General features: G+C 33.8%; 1 protein-coding gene and 1 non-coding gene across 2 annotated transcripts in view; one reads left to right on the top strand and one right to left on the bottom strand.

The window, feature by feature from the left end:
* LOC127839660 (uncharacterized) overlaps window positions 1–18350 on the bottom strand; it is a 37451-nt gene that overhangs the window by 13940 nt on the left and 5161 nt on the right. The window contains exons 6-18 of the mRNA XM_052368043.1: window positions 16969–17041; window positions 16061–16264; window positions 14450–14579; window positions 13629–13733; window positions 12809–13021; window positions 12334–12431; window positions 11531–11627; window positions 10562–10703; window positions 10224–10399; window positions 9757–9886; window positions 9296–9405; window positions 8711–8860; window positions 8447–8551 (exon numbers count right to left, since the gene is read on the bottom strand). Coding sequence (XP_052224003.1) covers window positions 8447–8551; window positions 8711–8860; window positions 9296–9405; window positions 9757–9886; window positions 10224–10399; window positions 10562–10703; window positions 11531–11627; window positions 12334–12431; window positions 12809–13021; window positions 13629–13733; window positions 14450–14579; window positions 16061–16264; window positions 16969–17041 — 1733 coding nt within the window. The remainder of the gene's footprint in view (window positions 1–8446; window positions 8552–8710; window positions 8861–9295; window positions 9406–9756; window positions 9887–10223; window positions 10400–10561; window positions 10704–11530; window positions 11628–12333; window positions 12432–12808; window positions 13022–13628; window positions 13734–14449; window positions 14580–16060; window positions 16265–16968; window positions 17042–18350) is intronic.
* Trnar-ucu (transfer RNA arginine (anticodon UCU)) lies at window positions 2135–2208 on the top strand. Its single transcript has one exon. It is a non-coding gene; the product is annotated as a tRNA-Arg (tRNA).

The following is an 18350-nucleotide window of genomic DNA, read 5'->3' as shown; positions in this document are numbered from 1 at the left end:
TATTTCGGCAATATGCATTCTCTTGGTAAACCGGAACTCTCTGAAAACCGGACGATCAGGCCGGTCCCGAGACCGTCCGGTTTACTAAGATTCTACTGTAATTGTAGATTACTTCAAGATAAAAAAAAACAGTTTTAGGACGAACACTCGCTCTTCAGATTTTTCGGAGTTGCTACTCTACGATTGGTTTATCTGCAAAGCAAACACATATTTAAGTATAAAATGATCGAAATTAAATTCCTTGTATTGATATTGGCCATTTTTGAGTAATTGCGTTATTAATTACTGCAAGTTTCTTTTGCAAAGTATAACTCAAACAGTATTTAATGCAACACAACAAAGCGTCTTACATTGACAAATCGTTGTATAAAGAAGTGTAGAATGCAATGTAAATACAACTCTTTCAATAGTGTATTGCCATTATAATTGAAAATATTAAAATAGACATGCCTTTATAAATCTACATAAAACATACTGAGTAACTGCAGAGTGCAAGCGCTATAACTTTCTCTTCTGTATTGTTTGGAGTTATTGTTTTGGTATATTGCTTTTACAGAGTTCAACTACATAGTGTTTTTTATTATGAAGATCAAATCGCAAAAATATTAAAGGGAATTAAAAGATATTTCATGTTATGTTATAGGACTTTAACGGATGTGCGGAGTACAATAACCATGTTATTAATTATTTACATTTATTTAAGGACTTACCCTTCGTTAAATTTTCTTGTGCAAAGCAAAATGGAGAATAAGACTGTTTTTCAATAAATAAAAATGTGTCAGTTTTCTGAAACTATAAAGGTCACGAATACACATTTAAGTCAAAACAATTATTCGCAGGCATTCACTTATTATCTTGACCGGCATTAGAAAAACAATTTGTCATCCCAATAACTAACCCACATAATTTTATATTCTATTACAAATGTTAAACTGGATAAGACATATAGCGGAAACAAACAACACTGTCAACTTAAAGGTGATACTTGAAAGTCAAAAGTGAAAAATCTGCATCGATTGACTGCAACGCAGTATGTAGGGTATAACTAGCTATCAGTGATTGCTGAAGTATTTGTTTAAATGTAACATCATACAGATACGCTTGTTTGTCATAGCATACTTCGCGTCGGAAACATTCTTTGTTTTGTTAATGATTGACCGATTAAACTTGACTAATTTTCTACAGCTCCTCTTGCGACGACCATCTTTTAAATCTCTCCGCGCTTTGATTAAAATTTTGTCTTTCTCAAACCTCCAAATCCGTTCTTCATATGTCTATAACAAATATAACAACACGGAAGTTTAGGTCAATCTTAATAGACCCTATCATATTTCCGACATCTAGTTGTGTGTGTGGTTTCTCCCTTGATTAAACGAAGCGAGAACGATGGTGACGAGGTGAAAGTTTGGATTGCTTGACTATGAATTATATTTTTCAGTGGGTAAAATGTTCTATTAAATTTCAAGCAAAATAATTTTCGCTAAGTGTTTCACAGTTAAATGTACTTAATTTTATGAATTGGATAATGTGTAAAAGCAGGGTAAAATACAAACTACAGTAAATGATCGCAACAAAGCCACATATGATAGCGTGACTTTTATGGACATAACAAATTTGTTAATTTGAAAAACATAACATTTTATACCATACTTGTATGAATGTCAAGTTAAACGATCGCCCCTAATTTCATTTAAGTTAACCTATTGAATAAACACAAACAATTAGATGGGAATTCGGGTAACCAAAGGTCGGGTAACTTTATCAAATAAATGTAACCTATGACATTCATGTTTTGTCTATAAACCTGTATTTGCTAAATGTCACGGTACCGAACTGAAGCGGTATTGGTGGAAAGATGTGTGGCGGCACTCGTCCTGTAAGCGAGGTGTCCCGGGTTCGAGTCCCGGACTGGCGTCACACTTTGCACCACCCGGCGACATTGGCGCCCAACGTGGGGCCCGTGGCGCTTGCAAATGCTTGCAGTTCTCCATAGAACCTGCCCGTGGGTTCGTCGGGATCAGTAATTCACGGTTTCACTGTTCCCTGTGACTCGAATTCGAGGACGAATTCCAACTTGGCAGGGGAAAATGTCACGGTACCGAACTTAAGAGGGATTGGTGAAAAGATGTGAGGCGGCCTGGTTAGCTCAATCGGGAGAGCACTCGCCCTCTAAGCGAGGTGTCCCGGGTTCGAGTCCCGGACTGACCGCGAACTTTTCACCAACCGGCGACAATGGCCGTATCCAGCGTGAGGGTGACAAAGCCATCGTCAAAACAATTCACCGGAACCATTTGTTACCAGTCCGCCAACTACCGCTAGACGTCACTTCAACGTCTGAAACGGAAATTTCATACACGCATGAGACATCGGATGCAGAGTCCTATACCTCGAAATCGGTACTGTCGTCATCAAGCAGTACGGCGAGGTCGGTGTATGTTCCACCACATAAGCGGTAGCCGGGAGAGCCATGATAATTACCGCGCAGAACAAAGCGCGCTACAAAAATGCCAGTGTGGATGCGCACAGGAGATTAAATTGTGTAAAAATCAATAATCGCCTGTCAATCATGACAATAAGTTGAATGTATTTTAAATAGCTGAATGATGTATTTCAGTATGTTTTCTGATTTTTAAATATGCTATTGTACATTATGTGTTTGATATAAGTATAAACATATTGTCACGTAATCGTTCATAGTTCTTGGACGACACATGATTACTCGCAATGTTCATTACTCTAAAATTACCGGTGTGTAGCCTATCATTCGATATCTCGTCATGCGCGAATTGCCAAGATGACGAGATTTGCATTAACTACCATTTTCTCGTGTCACGCATGGGACAAGTCGGTCCCTCTCTATTATGTTGATTTCTCTGCATAATATAGGATAAAATATTCAACAACACCATATATCAGTTTCAAGTCCAATTTAATGTCTGACTTAACTAATATTTCAGTTATACAAATACGTTGTGATTGCTACATGATCGTATCTTTCTCGATCCGTACGCCTCAAGTCTAAACGCTAACTGCCTTCTTCTCTCTAACATTTGCCCAGTGAAACTCTGTTATGAATCCCATTGGTCAGTGTTCTATGCGTGTTTATTTCTGATTGGCTGAATTACAACCTAGGACTGATGAAGTAACTATTCAAGTATGTACACGCTAATCAGCGTTGTGATACAAATAAATAATGCAAATACAGCCTAAGGCTTGTGTCAACAGCATCGTTCCCCTTTTGTTGTTAAACATACATCATATCCAAATATTTAATCTTTTGACCGTCATGCATACTCGCCACTGATATACTTGTCAATATTTCGTACATAAAGAAAACCCAAATATTTCACCCAATTTCTCATCATTATTTGACAATATTATGAATTATTGTCTCAAGTTGCTGTGTTATTCGGAGATCGGAGTTGCATTTTCGACGCTCCGAATGTGCATTATCCTCCTTCGATGAATACACTCGTTCGTAATTTATCAATGATTATTCCGCGAGTTTTGTTTTCCATTTCATTGAAGCATATGTCGAGGACGACATCAAAATTGGAGGAAGGTAATATGTAATAGGTCATTTTTTTATTATAAAGTAAGTTATGAAGTTTATTTAATAAATATTAAACTAAACAGTGTTGTGTTGTTTTATTGTTTAATCATTGTCTTTATATTTACTTATTTAAAAGGTTAATCACGAGTATTCTGTGGGAATATAAATTTAGTCAGTTGTTTATTCGATATAGTCGTTTAAGTCGTTTTTCTCTATGTAAAGATAAGATCAGTTCACCTAATCAATACAGTTGTACGTGAATAATTAGACTAATACTCAGATCACTCCCCCTTTTCCCATGCATAAATAGGTCCAATGTCGATCTCGTGCATCGAATGATTGCAATAGTAATTCGATGCTTTATTTTCAAAGATTCCACATCTTTGATATATTAATGATTTTTAATATCTTTAATAAATTTATATTTTAGGTAAATGTGTTATAGGTCATTTTTATGATAAAGTAATTTATGAAGTTTGTTAAATAATATTTTTTTTTTTTATTCAATATCATACATACAATGTAAACATGTATATGATCATACAACATAGTGATTGTACAAAGCAATAAAGTTCAGACATGCTATACAAGATATGCTAATATTTATTTATTTTTTTAGAGAGAAAAGAAAAGAACAACAGAGGAATAGTTATGAAAAATGATGAGTTGTATAAAGTCGGAAGAAAGCATACTGGACTTGTGTGTTTTGTTGTATATTCACGATGATCTTGTCAGATTGGAAAAAAAACTATTTTAGAGATATAAACTTACATTAGAGTGAAATGTATATAAGTGGACAAAACATTATGAGAATTTTATCCGATTCCATTTTTGTTCAAAGATTTGTAATGTGTCATTACTGAGGGCTATTTCTTTTTCAATCTGTATTTTTAGTTTAAGACTATGGACAAAACAATTAAAATTTGGTACTTGTTTTTTGTACTTCATGTTTAAGATAAAATATTTCATCAATATAACCATAAAATTCACAATATTATTACAGTCTATTGATTTCAATGAGTTAATTCTGAAACTTACATTTAAGAATGATAGTTTAACGTTTTGTTGATGTTGTTCAAGAAAGGATATTAATTGATTCCAAATATGCTGGATGTGTTTGCACTCCCAAAAAAGGTGTTCTATAGTTTCAATGTTTTCACTGCAGAAGTCACACAGATTTGAGTTAGATAATTTGCATTTAAAGATATATTTATTTGTAGCTATAATTCTATGGATGTATTTATATTGAAAATTTCTCAGTGTGCTTTCAATAGTTGCTTTATATGGCATGGTGAATATGTGTTTCCAATTAAGCTCATTTTCTCCAAAAAGGACTTGCCATTTATTTTAGATTTTGGAGTTTTCTGTAGGGTTTTTAATTTGTAGTGTGTATAATATTTTATTTGTTTTGTTTTTTCTTCCAAGTATGTTTTCTACAAATGTTGTTTGAGTACATGATGTATTATTTGTATTGATTTCAGATTTAATATGTATGGGTATGCTTTTGATTAGTGTGTAGTACTTCAGAAAATTATTTGATGGTATTCCGTGTATGTAGCATATATTATCAAAAGAGTAGAAATCCTTAATTCTGTAGTCATATAATTGGTCGACATATTTAATGCTTCGTTCAAACCAGTCTTTAGAAAAACGTCTTATTGTTTGAAGTTATGCCTTTATTGTTCCATAAAATTGTTTTACTGCTGGTTTGGGTTTCTAAGTTATGAGTGACATCACTCCACGCTGATAGAACATCAGACAGAAATATGTTTTCGTTTGCAATTTCATGTAAGATAGTATTGCTGATGTTACATTCAAAGAGTAAGGAGTCACCATATTTTTTTTAGGATTTTCTGGTAGAATAATTTCCATTTACTCGTATTGGCATTATCTAGGTATCGTTTAACCCAGCTGCATTTGACTGCATTCAAGAATGAGTCAATGTTCGTTAATTTGATACCTTCATTTTCTACAGATTGAATTAACTGAGTTCTTTTTATTTTATCAGGCTTACCGTCCCATATGAAATTAAATATTGCTGGTTTTATATCGTTAATAACATCATTTGGTGGATTTGGGAAAACTGTTAATACATATATTAATTTAGGAAGTGCAAACGTTTTCAATACTGTGTTTTTTCCGATTAGTGTAAGTTTACGATGATGCCATGATTTTAAGCAGTTTTTAAAATTCTGTAATTTAGGTAGTATGTTTTTAAGAACTGTATCCTTTTCATTATTTGTGAATGTAATTCCTAACGTTGTGGCTTCATCGGATGTCCAATTAAATTTCATTTCTTTTTTATATTGAACATTACTTTGTTTTAATTTACCTACTCGTAGCACAGTACATTTACTTTTGTTTAGTTTAAGACCCGATGTCATTCCGTAAAGGGTTAGCGACTCTATAAGGTTATGGAAAGAATCGTAATTGTTATTTAAAAAATAAGTTGCATCGTCAGCAAATAGGGATTGTTTGATTTCTTCGTCAGTTTCTAGTGATATGCCTTTTATGTGTTTATTTGATTGGATGTGATGTGATAGATACTCGATGCAAATAATAAATAGCGATGATGAGAGTGGACATCCTTGTCGAACCCCTCGTTCGATGTTAAAACTGTTTGAAAAGAAGCCATTGTAAATGATTATACTGTTAATATCGGTGGTATAGAATAGTTTGACCCATTGAATTAGACTTTCACCAAAGTTCATATTTTCTAAATAATTAATAAACAAAACTGTGTTGTGTTGTTTTATTTATTTAATAAACTTCATAAATTACTTTATAATAAAAATGACCTATAACATAAAAACATATTATGAAGGTGTTGTATCCGCGAATAACATTTCTGCATTAGTAACCTCTGTCTTAGTTGTAACGTGATCATTACTAGTTCGTGCTAAAATGTGCTGAAACTAAAATATAACAAAAAGGGTTTATTCGAAAGGCGTCAAACACATAGAGTACCTGTGTAACCTAAACATATTTAAGGCGTAAACTAAATTTGCATTTATTTATAAAGAACAATCCAAGTAGGTGAAACTCGTGAAAGTGAAAACATAAAACTAAGTAACATAATTGAGCCCACACACCCTCAAAATAGTTGTTTATTGTAAATCTGCGACATTAATGTGTTTGTGTACACAGACAAGATAAATCAATATAAATAGATAATGGTACACACGAAATTTTATGCTATACCGGTAAGATATTCCATGAAGTCATTGTCGAGACATTGGCCCCTGAATAACGGTAATTGTCACGTCTTATTTTAAAATTAGGACCTGCTTTAAAACAATCCGGTCTCGAAGTAATCATGCTTTATTTTTGTATGATGTTACATCGTGGTAGAAACGGTTTGGAGTCAATACGTCGACTGCGAGTTTCGTGCAAAGAACATCAGTCTAAATTGAATCGTTTCTTATATGAACAATCGTGCACTTATCGTACTGATTTAAGTATTCTAATTTATTTTTCTGAGTAAATGTCATAAATTGTTACAGATAACAAACTAAATAACCGCATTATGCAGACACGGATGTACTGCACATCGCGAGTATCTGGATTCATTGATAAATGATTGAGTCGGTGATATTTTGAATGCAAAACTCGTAAAGAGGCAGTCTATCTGAATGTTATAAAAACGTGTTAATTAATTACTCTAGAATTATTGTCAATACATATAATCTTGAATCAAATTCGCATATATATTTCTTGCACCTGCTATTTAAAGAAGTCCAATCGTGTTTCTTTTATTAATTGTGATCATCTATTTTCGTGAATCCATTTTCGATCTGTTTTTGTTGAGATCGTTAAGATCAGTCTCGAAAAATCAATGTCGCTGTATATAAAAACATTTGGTCCTTTTTCGAGTGTTGTTTACCCATATGAATTTGTAATTTACCAAAACGGTTATGACCGCATTTGTATAATTATGTTATAAAAAATAAAATGACAACTTACCACATTCCTTTTCATCTTCATTGCCGGGGCAGTCTTTCACACCGTTACAAATCTTGTCAGGTGACATACATCTGTTAAAGATAAGTAGATCGGTAGAGAGCATTTTATTGTTGCAACGTCATAACATTCAGCACACGCTTAGCCGATCACGAACCATACCATGCTCTTGGTTTGTGTTCATCGAGATATTCATGCCAAAAACTTTTTCCTTCCTGGTACAAATCTAAGGCACAAAGCCTTAAACAATATAAGCTGTCTGTTTAAGAAATACCAATATAAGTAGTTCAAATCAATTGTGTAGAGTTCGATGACTTATCGGTTGTACGTAAAATATTTCTCAGACTGAATTAACTAAGAGGCAGTAATGATAGTTAGCCTAAGGGATTTATTTAACGACTAACATGTTCTCTAGGACCAGATTGGACAATATTGTTTAAATATAGGTTAAATAACAATTGTTTTTAAAGCACAATCACATCGTCACAAAGAATCATACCCATACCATGACATAACTGATACTTAAACTAGGTATTGAATATGAAACTGTTCTTAGAATTGAAATATTCAATATGTCCACGACCAGCTTATATTCAATATCTAATCTTACCGAAAACAAATCATCAAAATAGGATAAGAACTATCGAATAAATTACTGCAAAGTAAATAAAACGCATGCTACTATAATTATTGCAGTATTGGTCTTTTTTATGACCCATTTTTGTAAACGTGTGACTTATTCACATTAAACGCTCGTATTTTAAGCTTACGATTGCATCGTTGTAATCCAAGGAAGCATTGCCGTAACCCTGGTATAAACACCCGGATGCCCTTTTTCGCCACATTTATTTCCATTTCCAAATGAAGCAGCCCCTATTAAGTAGAATAGGCCTCCGATGTTACAAACCAGTGATCCAGCAGAGTCCCTTTTACAATCGTTAACACCATGCTCTAACTCAGCAGCACATTTGTCAAAATTTACGCATAGTGCAGCTTCAATGTTGGCTGCATCAGCTCCTAATGGCACCGTCGCAATTCCTGTCAAATTTAAAAGAAAAAGTATAATGATTGAAATATTTACAATAAGTTCTATACATGCAACAATGTTTAACTTATTTCCGCTGATCAGTAAGAGGCGTTTCCAAATATACAGCGATATTTTTTAACTGACGCATAGTAATACACAGAGAAACATACCTTGGTCAAATGCCCATCCAGAGACGTGGCATCTTAGCCCCGTAAGATTGTAAGGAATACTTTCATCCGGCAAACAGGCTGGCTGAACTTCCTCGTTGACAATTTTATCATTCATCAGCAAGAGTGCAAGGTCATAATCATAACTGGTTGCTATAAGACCAGGACAAACATTATTTGATACATTTGACAAACTAGTTAATGATTAAAATAACACATGCCACAAAGTTAAGCTTCATGCCATTCATTTTTATATATTTCTGTAATTTCCGCAAAAAGAATCGACACAATTACATGAAACTTATTCCAATTAAATTCGTCTTAATTAACCTTGAATCGTGTTAATGATTCTTCATAAGGTGAGGCAAAATAGAACCAAAATCAGTTCTCCATGACGGGTATGTAAATTTTGCAATTCCTGTTGGTTTTTTTTGTGCGCCGATTTGAAATCATGTTTGCTTCATCTACTACATAATTTTAAAATCAATCCGCCAATGCAATCATAATAAGCAATTTTTTTAAACATAAAAAAAATCTTAACATTTCATTATACAAACACAGTTTGATCAAAATATTATCTGCACTTACAATTGAAGCTTGGATGGAATATTATCTGATCAGGTCTTAAATGTCGAAATAAGTCTTGAGATCCAACGTGCACAATGACGCCTGTTACGGCACCAAGCGTCTCATTGTCTCTGTATAAAGAGTGAACACGGATGTATGCCTTTAGTAAAACAAACATTTATTCATTTATTAGATCACTGAAATGAATTGAGTTTAACCAAACAAATGATATATGAGTGTTCTTTCTGTATTGTATTGCTCTGCAGCAGCGAGCCGTTTATTTTCTGTTCGAAATCCCAAACTTACTCCCCATATGAACTCCTATTGACAAGTTTTTTTCAATTATGGTATGTGTTCATACATAGCCGGATAAATAAACCATATTGTTTATTGAAAACGACAGTATCTTTATTAAGAAGCTATGTAGCTTTTGCATACATCGGACATGGATATTGAATTGTCACAGCCATGAACAAACATACGCAAAACAATGTGCTGTGCTAAGAATCCAACGTTGATCAATGATGGTTCCACCACAAATCGATACTGCCTTCTCGCGTTGTATTTGCACACGCACTTCCCAGGGGTATTGTCCTGTAGATTGATGTTTGCCTGCAAGAAGTATTGGTTATAATGAAGGCCATGTTTATCCTTTACTTTGGTCATGAAAACGTGGCCGGATACCTAAATATACTCCTAAACTGTAATTCAATCTGACATTCCATTATTTGCTTGGGGGGGGGGCTAATTATAACTCCAGCATGTTCACTTTGTTTACGTTCTAGAATAATGTTTTTAAATATTAATCATGGCTATATTTTGGTCATTACTCATAACAATACATACTTTTCTCTTCAGACTGCATATACTCCAGCATTTTCACTATACATAGGTTCTAGATTGATGTTTTGCAATGATTCTTAATGTCTGCATATTGGTCCCTACTCACCACATTTAGGGATACATTTAACTCCGGCATCCTCCGAGTGCTCGCAGTTATGATTTTCAACACCGGAATGGCGACACGACGTGATAGATGTTTCGGTACCATTACACTGCACGTCATCAAAAAGGATACTCGAACTGCCTTGACCGAAGTGGGCCTTGATAAATGCTGTTCCACCCCTGTAAAATAATTCTGGGTAGATGATAAGAAATTTGTTAAGGCCGGGAAAGTATGGCGTACCATATGGATCAATCGACAGAAAGATGGATGCACTGATGGAATAATGGATATCTTGATATTATACTACTTCTATGTGTATTGTATTGTCATATTATATTTACCCGTATCCAAGCATTCTGCAAATGACTGATGCATCCTTGTTGTCCCACGTATCATCACATACGGTACCGCGATGTTTCCCAATAATTATTTCTACACGCCCAGAATATTTATTGGGTCCATCAACCAACTCAGCACGAACGTCTATTTAAAAAAAACAGGATTGTATTATTAACGATATAAACGAATGGATTGATGACATTGATTCTGTAATTATACTCTTCTAATTATTCATTTTTTCACTGGGCTAAAGTATGTAAAAAAAAGTGTTGCCTTGATACTGTAGAACGTTTACTTGTTTATTCATGTTGATTTGTAGCTCTTACAGTGACAAAAAATGTCCATTGTATTTAATAATATCTTTAACATACTGAATGCCAGATCATTTTTGACATCATCACCGTCTGTGTTAACCCTTGCTTTGAAAAGATTGTCCATGTTGTGGCAAGTTCTCAATCTAACTTAAAGGTTAATACTGTAGAGCTTTTTACATAGAATAAGAATATCTCAATCGTCCAAAATACCACAACATTGGAGATTAAGATTTCAGTCATATAGCTGTTTGTTTTTGTTTGGGCATTATTAAATCTTCCGCTGTAAAAAAAGATTTGGTCCTTGCATATAATAGCTATTATGTATCTTTTTAGTCACTTCTCAAACGTTCAATCTTCTGCTGAAAAAGGTATGGATTCAACAGGCAAATAATAAGGGGAATACTTTTGGTTGGCTTCAATCCAAAGCTGAAAAAAGTTTGGATTGAATAGGCATGATATTTTCTGTTGGCACTCTTTATTGTTGAATTGTACAAATCTATCGTTTAAGGTTTTACTTATTTTTTGTTGGTATTTGCTATTCTACAATCTACAACCTATAGTGAACTTGTGGCGGAACGATTATTGAAAATACATCCATATTGCTTTATATTGTTACTGAAATATTTTTGGTCAATCAAAATGACTTCATTTCTTTACCTGCATCGCAATTCGGCAATTCCGGAACCCAAATGGAATCTGTGCAAGTAGAATCATAACCTTGGATACCTTTTGGTTCGATGCACTCTGCATGTACCTAGGAAAGGAAAATAAAAAGGTGATTAGGTGATTTCTGTTCACTAAATAAATAGGTCTTAACGCAAGTATGTATGACACGTAATATTTGTTAAGCCTGTCTCAGTTGCATTTGAAGCAATAACGTTACACAGAAAGTAAGTTCCTCTATTAAAGGATATAAGGATATGTATATATATATATATATATATATATATATATATATATATATATATATATATATATATATATATATATATATATATACATACATATATGTCCGCAAGCATTTTGCTAGGGACGCAAACAAGCATGACTTGTTGCGGCCATGAAACGCGGCTAAAATATTTCTATCAATGTGCGAGTTTGCTTCGAGTAGCAAGTATTCTGTCTAAAAAAAGAGAAATAGAAATGGAGAAAATTCTGTGATAGCATTTAATCATCTTATTATGGTATATTAAAGTCGAGCCTTTCATTTTATTTGAGAGATTATCACAATTAACATTCAGATATTACATTTATTGTCGAAATGACTATTGATATTTATTTCATATAATGAATGATAATTATATTGCGTATAGAAATGTTTAAATAACTAAAATAAATTAGATTATGTCGGAATCCAAACAGTGGTACTCAACCAAATCTGTTTGGAAAATTGCGTAGGTACTGAATCACAGGTACTCAATGAGGTTTCGTGAAAACTCGAACACCGACGTAACGCTTACGAATGTTCCCGAGTTTACGTAATCCGTGGTTTGGTATTTTCCGTTCGCAGTAATGTTCGGTTTGAAGTCATATCGGGACGTGTTGTACACACAGCGATCTAGATAGAAACAGAACTTGTGCTTATTTACACACATTGATACTTAAGCAAGTCGGCAGAAAAACTTGACTACACGCTCGTGCGAATACAGTGCGGGAGCCCCAGTACTGCACATAGTTCGTTTCATCTTATCGTCATACATTATTTCCTAATGATAAAAGTGCTTTTCAATAAATTAGCCCATATATGCCATCGTAACCTAAAGTAATGTGCCTGTCTAACATACTTTTACCTTCACCTAATATAGTATGAACGACGGCCTGCTACGGTTATTTACATATAATTATTCTTCCCATATCAGATTTTGTAATTACTATTTATTTTGGTTGTTAACCTGTGCAGTATTCAGCGAGAGGATTCTCTTAATCGGGTATTACCTGGTTTGCAGTTAACATCCACAACCCAGTGGCCGCTTTGACAGGTATATGTGCCGGTCTCATTTTCGGAGCAACGGGGATTCTCCACTATGAGAACAGTTCCGTCCCGGTACCGAATACCAGACAAAACCTTCAGTTCTACATATTCGATTGAGTAAACCCCGTTTTTGGATAAGTCGATATCCGGGGCTTCACAGAACACTGATGGCATTTCTAACAGAAAAAAAATCAAATATTTACACCGTGACATATTTACATGTGATCAAAGGCTGCAAACGTGTCGTTTTTAAGATAAAAACAACACGTGTGTACACCATTACACAATTTATGAAAGAGTATAGCTAGAATGTGAGCATCCTGGAAACAATATTTTGTAAGCTATGTTATTTATATTAATAATCTTTAAAGAAAATTTCAATTAAACACTCACTTTGTGGCTATGTGTCGAATTGTTTTCTAATAGGTATGTGAGGTTTGGATTATCTACACTTGCTCAATATTTAAATGTAAGTGTTGCTGCCAACAACACACATCTGTCTCGCAGTTAACATGCACACTTGTACTTAAACTTAACCGTTTAACACACTAGCAAATCTACAGCTAGGGAAATATTGGCAAACGAACAAATGTAAATCGAAGCCATTTACTAATATTTACAGATTTCTTTGATAGTTATGTATTTACTGATGGGAATGGAGAAAATTTGAAATTTCTTCAACAGTAACTCACAATCTTTGAAAATCAAAATATTTGTCAAATAAGGTTGTTAACTGCAATTTTTGTCAGATCATTTATATTTGTTCGACTGGTAAGCCCCTACCGTCATTGCATCGTCGGACAGGTTCTTTTAGAGGTCCTTGACAGAAGCATTCGCAGTTTTTCCCCACAAATGCACCCTTCGGGCATTCTACGTTAGCACACTTTTCTAAAATAGAAGATATACACAGAATGTCTGGAAAGTTCATACAACGTTGTTCGACGTCCCATTGGTTAAATACACGATGATAACATTATTCATAAAGTATTATTATAATACGAAATGAATGAAATATTAAATTATGGAGTTCCTATTTTTGCTTTCAATAATTATAATTTATGTGTAACATGCACTCTGTATTATCAAATATAGTTGTTTTTTCGTTTTAAACTAAAAACAAATTGTTTTTAAACACGGATTACGTGCATAAAAATTACCAAGAAGCTTAATTTTAAGAAAATGGCTGGTTTAGACACTATCACTGTATTTGTTTCTCAAATTTAAACCTTAAATGGTTATTCTTCCTATATCAAGATGTTGACATACTTGTACACAAAAACATACCAACAACGGCACATTGAACAAGACTTGATTTGTGTGAAGTGTTGATGCCGATCGATGTTCTAGAACTCATTCAAAAGACTTCCGATACGGAAAGGTAAGCATATTTACTTAAAATGCAATTTTTAAATTGTTGTAACCTCTTTGTCAATATTTATTATATGAACCGATCATTTAAACGTCTATTTGAAGTTCAGAGTTTCGTTTGTACTTGACAATTGACCTTTATAAAAACATTTATCCAAGTAGGGTCATGAATAATGGTTACCAACACGACTTCATTGGAAATACTTAATTTCCTCGATAAACTAATTAAGTCCAACCTGAGCATTTATACATGGCGTTCACAATTTGTACATCATGGAAGCTGAGGTGTTGTGCTTCTCCAATAATATCCAAGTACGTTTTGTCAGTCGGTTCAATTGAAATAGCATCGCTTGGGTTAGCGAAAAACTGAAAAAATAGATCTGCTGTTTATATATTTCATGAATAAGCTGTCGTCAAAGATCTGATAATATGTTATATTTTATTATTTTCTTCATGAAATCACCGAGAATCATCGACAGAATATTCCTGCTCATTAATGTTAAAACAACTGTACGTTGTTCATTCAATGTAAATTGGTCTGAAAATATTTTAAAACATAGCAATTGGTTCATGCTACGACGATGTTTATAATGTTCCTGTGATATTCAAATTATCGGAGGATATTTGTTAAGGTAGCGCACCCATAATGGGCACCTTTATATAATCGAATGTATTATTTTCTTAATCAGAATCATTTCTCTGAACACATGCAAATTTTAGGTCGGCTTTACGTGCTTTTAAAAACTATAAACCGATTTTGCCAAAGCCACCCCACGCTCGGCTTTTGTCCTGTTTATTTGCACCCCTGGGGTATATCCAAGTTCTATTATTCATCCAGATTTCCTAATATGGGCATGCAGTTGGTGTGTACAGATGCAATAAAGATGTTTTACGTTTAAATAAGATGAAATAAGTATTCTTTTACAGACATTTACTTTTTATAACTTCTTACTTATGGAAGAGCGCCATGAAATGGAAGTGGTTTCAGCCAAGTAGAAATTGTTTAAAAAAAAGTGTCATAAAATTCAAAATAGTATAATTTAAGTAATATTTTGAACTTTGTTTTTATAGGTACGCTATGTTCAGCAACAATAACAAGAAATAGATTTACCGTTTACTTTTGCAAATAAAAATAAAAATGAAACATGCATGATTTATTTTCAGCAGTAAATCACCCACTGTAGCCATAACATTGTTTTAACTTAAAAATTGAAAAATGTGCATAAAATTGCAACATATTTAAAAAATAAACATAGCTTATATGCTAAATTAAATCAAATTACGTTAGAAAAGAAATAAAACGCGTCCCAAAAAGTATGCGTTGTCGGCAGGTTTCGAACCGGCGCGAAAAATCCCAAGAGATTTCAAGTCTATCGCCTTAACCACTCGGCCACGGCAACTTTACACAGACTCTTCAATCTTGGAAGAAATCGAGGAAAACTTTATGGGTGCGCTACCTTAAATGTCAATTCGTGCTGGTTTTGTTTAAAGTATGGCAAATATTTCAGAGAAGATGTTCTTTAAATAAATTGTAAGGAAAACGACATTCGATAAACATTTAAAGACCGGATAAGCTCACACTTGAACACGTAGGACGAAAAAAGAAGTAAGGTCGCCAAGGTGAAATAGTCATGCTGTTCGCCTAGCGACAGGGAGATCACAGGTTCGACCCCACCGTCGGAGCGTTCTTTAGATCTCCCCCAAAGACACCAACTACTGGTTCAAGGCCCAGAAAACGGACTCGAGAGCGTTTCAATAGGAGGCTTTCGATGCAATCGAGCTAAAATAAATAGGTTTAAACTAAACAAGAAGTAACAATTGATTTTCTATCTGAAGTCGATACTTACACGTTTGCCGTAATGCATTATGCTGTGATAGTCATACGGCTTGTTAAAATCGAGATATTGGTCCGCGGATAACGTAATAAATTGGTCGTAGTATTCCTGGCTAATGTTTTTATAATTTACAGTGAGATAATTGTCACGGTCTTCCCGCATGTGCTCATGGTATAGACCAATGGCGTGCCCAATCTCGTGTAAAATGATCGGCACCTGCAATGTGAAATGTCAGCTCATAAATGAGAAAATAATTGAGTCCATTTGCTTATCAAATGTCTTAGAGCATTATAGGATGACGCAATCTGAAACTGACGTATTTATTTAAAATAGCAAATACGGTGTTCATAGATTAGCGTGAGTCTCATAGTGGACATAGATGATGCAGATATATGGAAAACTAATGTGAAACTGCACTCAAAAACATGATGATGAATGCAAATGCAATAAATACGTCAATGTCGTGACAAAAATGAACAACTGAGTGTTAAATATGATTTCCTTATACATATTTAGTTCAATACATATTCATATATCGTATTAAATACTAGCAAAACTGTATGTAGTGGGGACAACACACACGCAGTATAAATATATATGATTGAATTATTTGCAACGGCATACAAATTTACGACACGGTTGCCGATTCAGTTGCCATTCACCATACACATAAAGTATACAAAAATCATGAATTTATCGTTTTCGGTGCCGTTAGACGTGTATTTCCGATATTGAGATCAGTAAATAAACGAAAGCTACAAAAATGAATTAATACATTCAATGTTTAACTTGAATGTGTCCCAAGGCAGACAACTCATTTTGATGGAAGAAATATTGGTAGGATTCGACCACTAGATCAGGTACCTGACTTACAATATGCACATTACTGCAATAGTGACGCCAATTAAATCGATATTTACCGTCATACAAATTTGCGGATCCAGGGAGATGTATTGGGGCCCTGTTAGTCTCCCTACAAACGACTCGCAGCGGCTTGGTGGACAAAATAGGCGAAGTTATAAACATAAATTATCCTCGCTCTGGGAAAACTGGGCTTAATGTATGTGCGTAAAGTGTCGTCCTAGAATAGCCTGTGCAAACTGTTCGCTTAAAGAGACTTCCTTTAAATGAAATATTAGAAAACAGCGAAAGGCAAAGGCTAATCTAGGACTTTACACACATGCGTTAAGCCCAGTTTTCTTAGAACAAGGCCATATTGTTTACTTGTTATTGTACCGCATACAAGAAATCGGCAGTTTATTTGTTTTCTTTAGTTTTTAACCTGTTACAAGATACAAGATACAAGAATCTTTATTTTACGTCGGATATGAACAACAATAAACATTAGCTCATGAGCTATTTCCCGACAAACAAATGTATATAGTATAACAAGTATAAATTAGTTAAAAGAAAGATTAAGCATATTATATAAGCATATAAAGTACACTACTTAGTTAAAACACATAAAACACAAATAAAGTACAAGTGTACATTAAGAGCGAAATATTTTGCATGTTACAAACACATACATATAAGACAAGGTTAAGATACCTAAAACTACATTTAAGTTATATTACATGGTTTAGTATTAAAACATATAATATACACATTTAAACAATTAAAACAAAGCATAGCAGACCTGTCATAAATTTAAGATATAAAAGCAAGAATAGCACATAAATACATGATTAAAAGCATAAAGCACATGAATAATAGCTACGTAGCATATATATATATTAGCATATATATATATATATATATATATATATATATATATATATATATATATATATATATATATATATATATATATATATATATATATATATATATATATATATATATATACAGTCCACTCTCGTTATCTCGACATCGTATATCTCGATATTCTCGATATGTCGAAGTAAGCTCAATGTCCCAACTTGTTTCCTTCTTTATCTATATAAATAAACATCGCAAATGTCGATTTTCGTTATGTCGAATAATTCGATATCTCGATATAAAATTTTGTCCCGAGTCCCGATTTTACATGTATTTACAGTGGTTTATCTCGAAGTGCGAATAACTGTTCCAGTGTCAGCAAAAGGTGAGAAATTTTTTCTTTCATACTTCACCGTTCCGCTTCGCCCGGCTGCTTCCGATACTGTGCGGTAGGAAATTGATCCGTTAATTGCATCAATAATCACACGTGTGTAATGTCGTTAGCCATTGACACTTGAGTAAGGTCTGTCACTTTAACTGTCACTTTAACATCAATTAACTGCAATTAATACACAGCCTGCCGAAAGGCCGAAATACTAAT

Source organism: Dreissena polymorpha, chromosome 7 (genome assembly GCF_020536995.1).
Source record: "Dreissena polymorpha isolate Duluth1 chromosome 7, UMN_Dpol_1.0, whole genome shotgun sequence".
NCBI lineage: Eukaryota > Metazoa > Mollusca > Bivalvia > Myida > Dreissenidae > Dreissena > Dreissena polymorpha.
The sequence above is the reverse complement of the archived record's forward strand: the minus strand, read 5'-3'. Positions and strand labels throughout refer to the sequence as shown.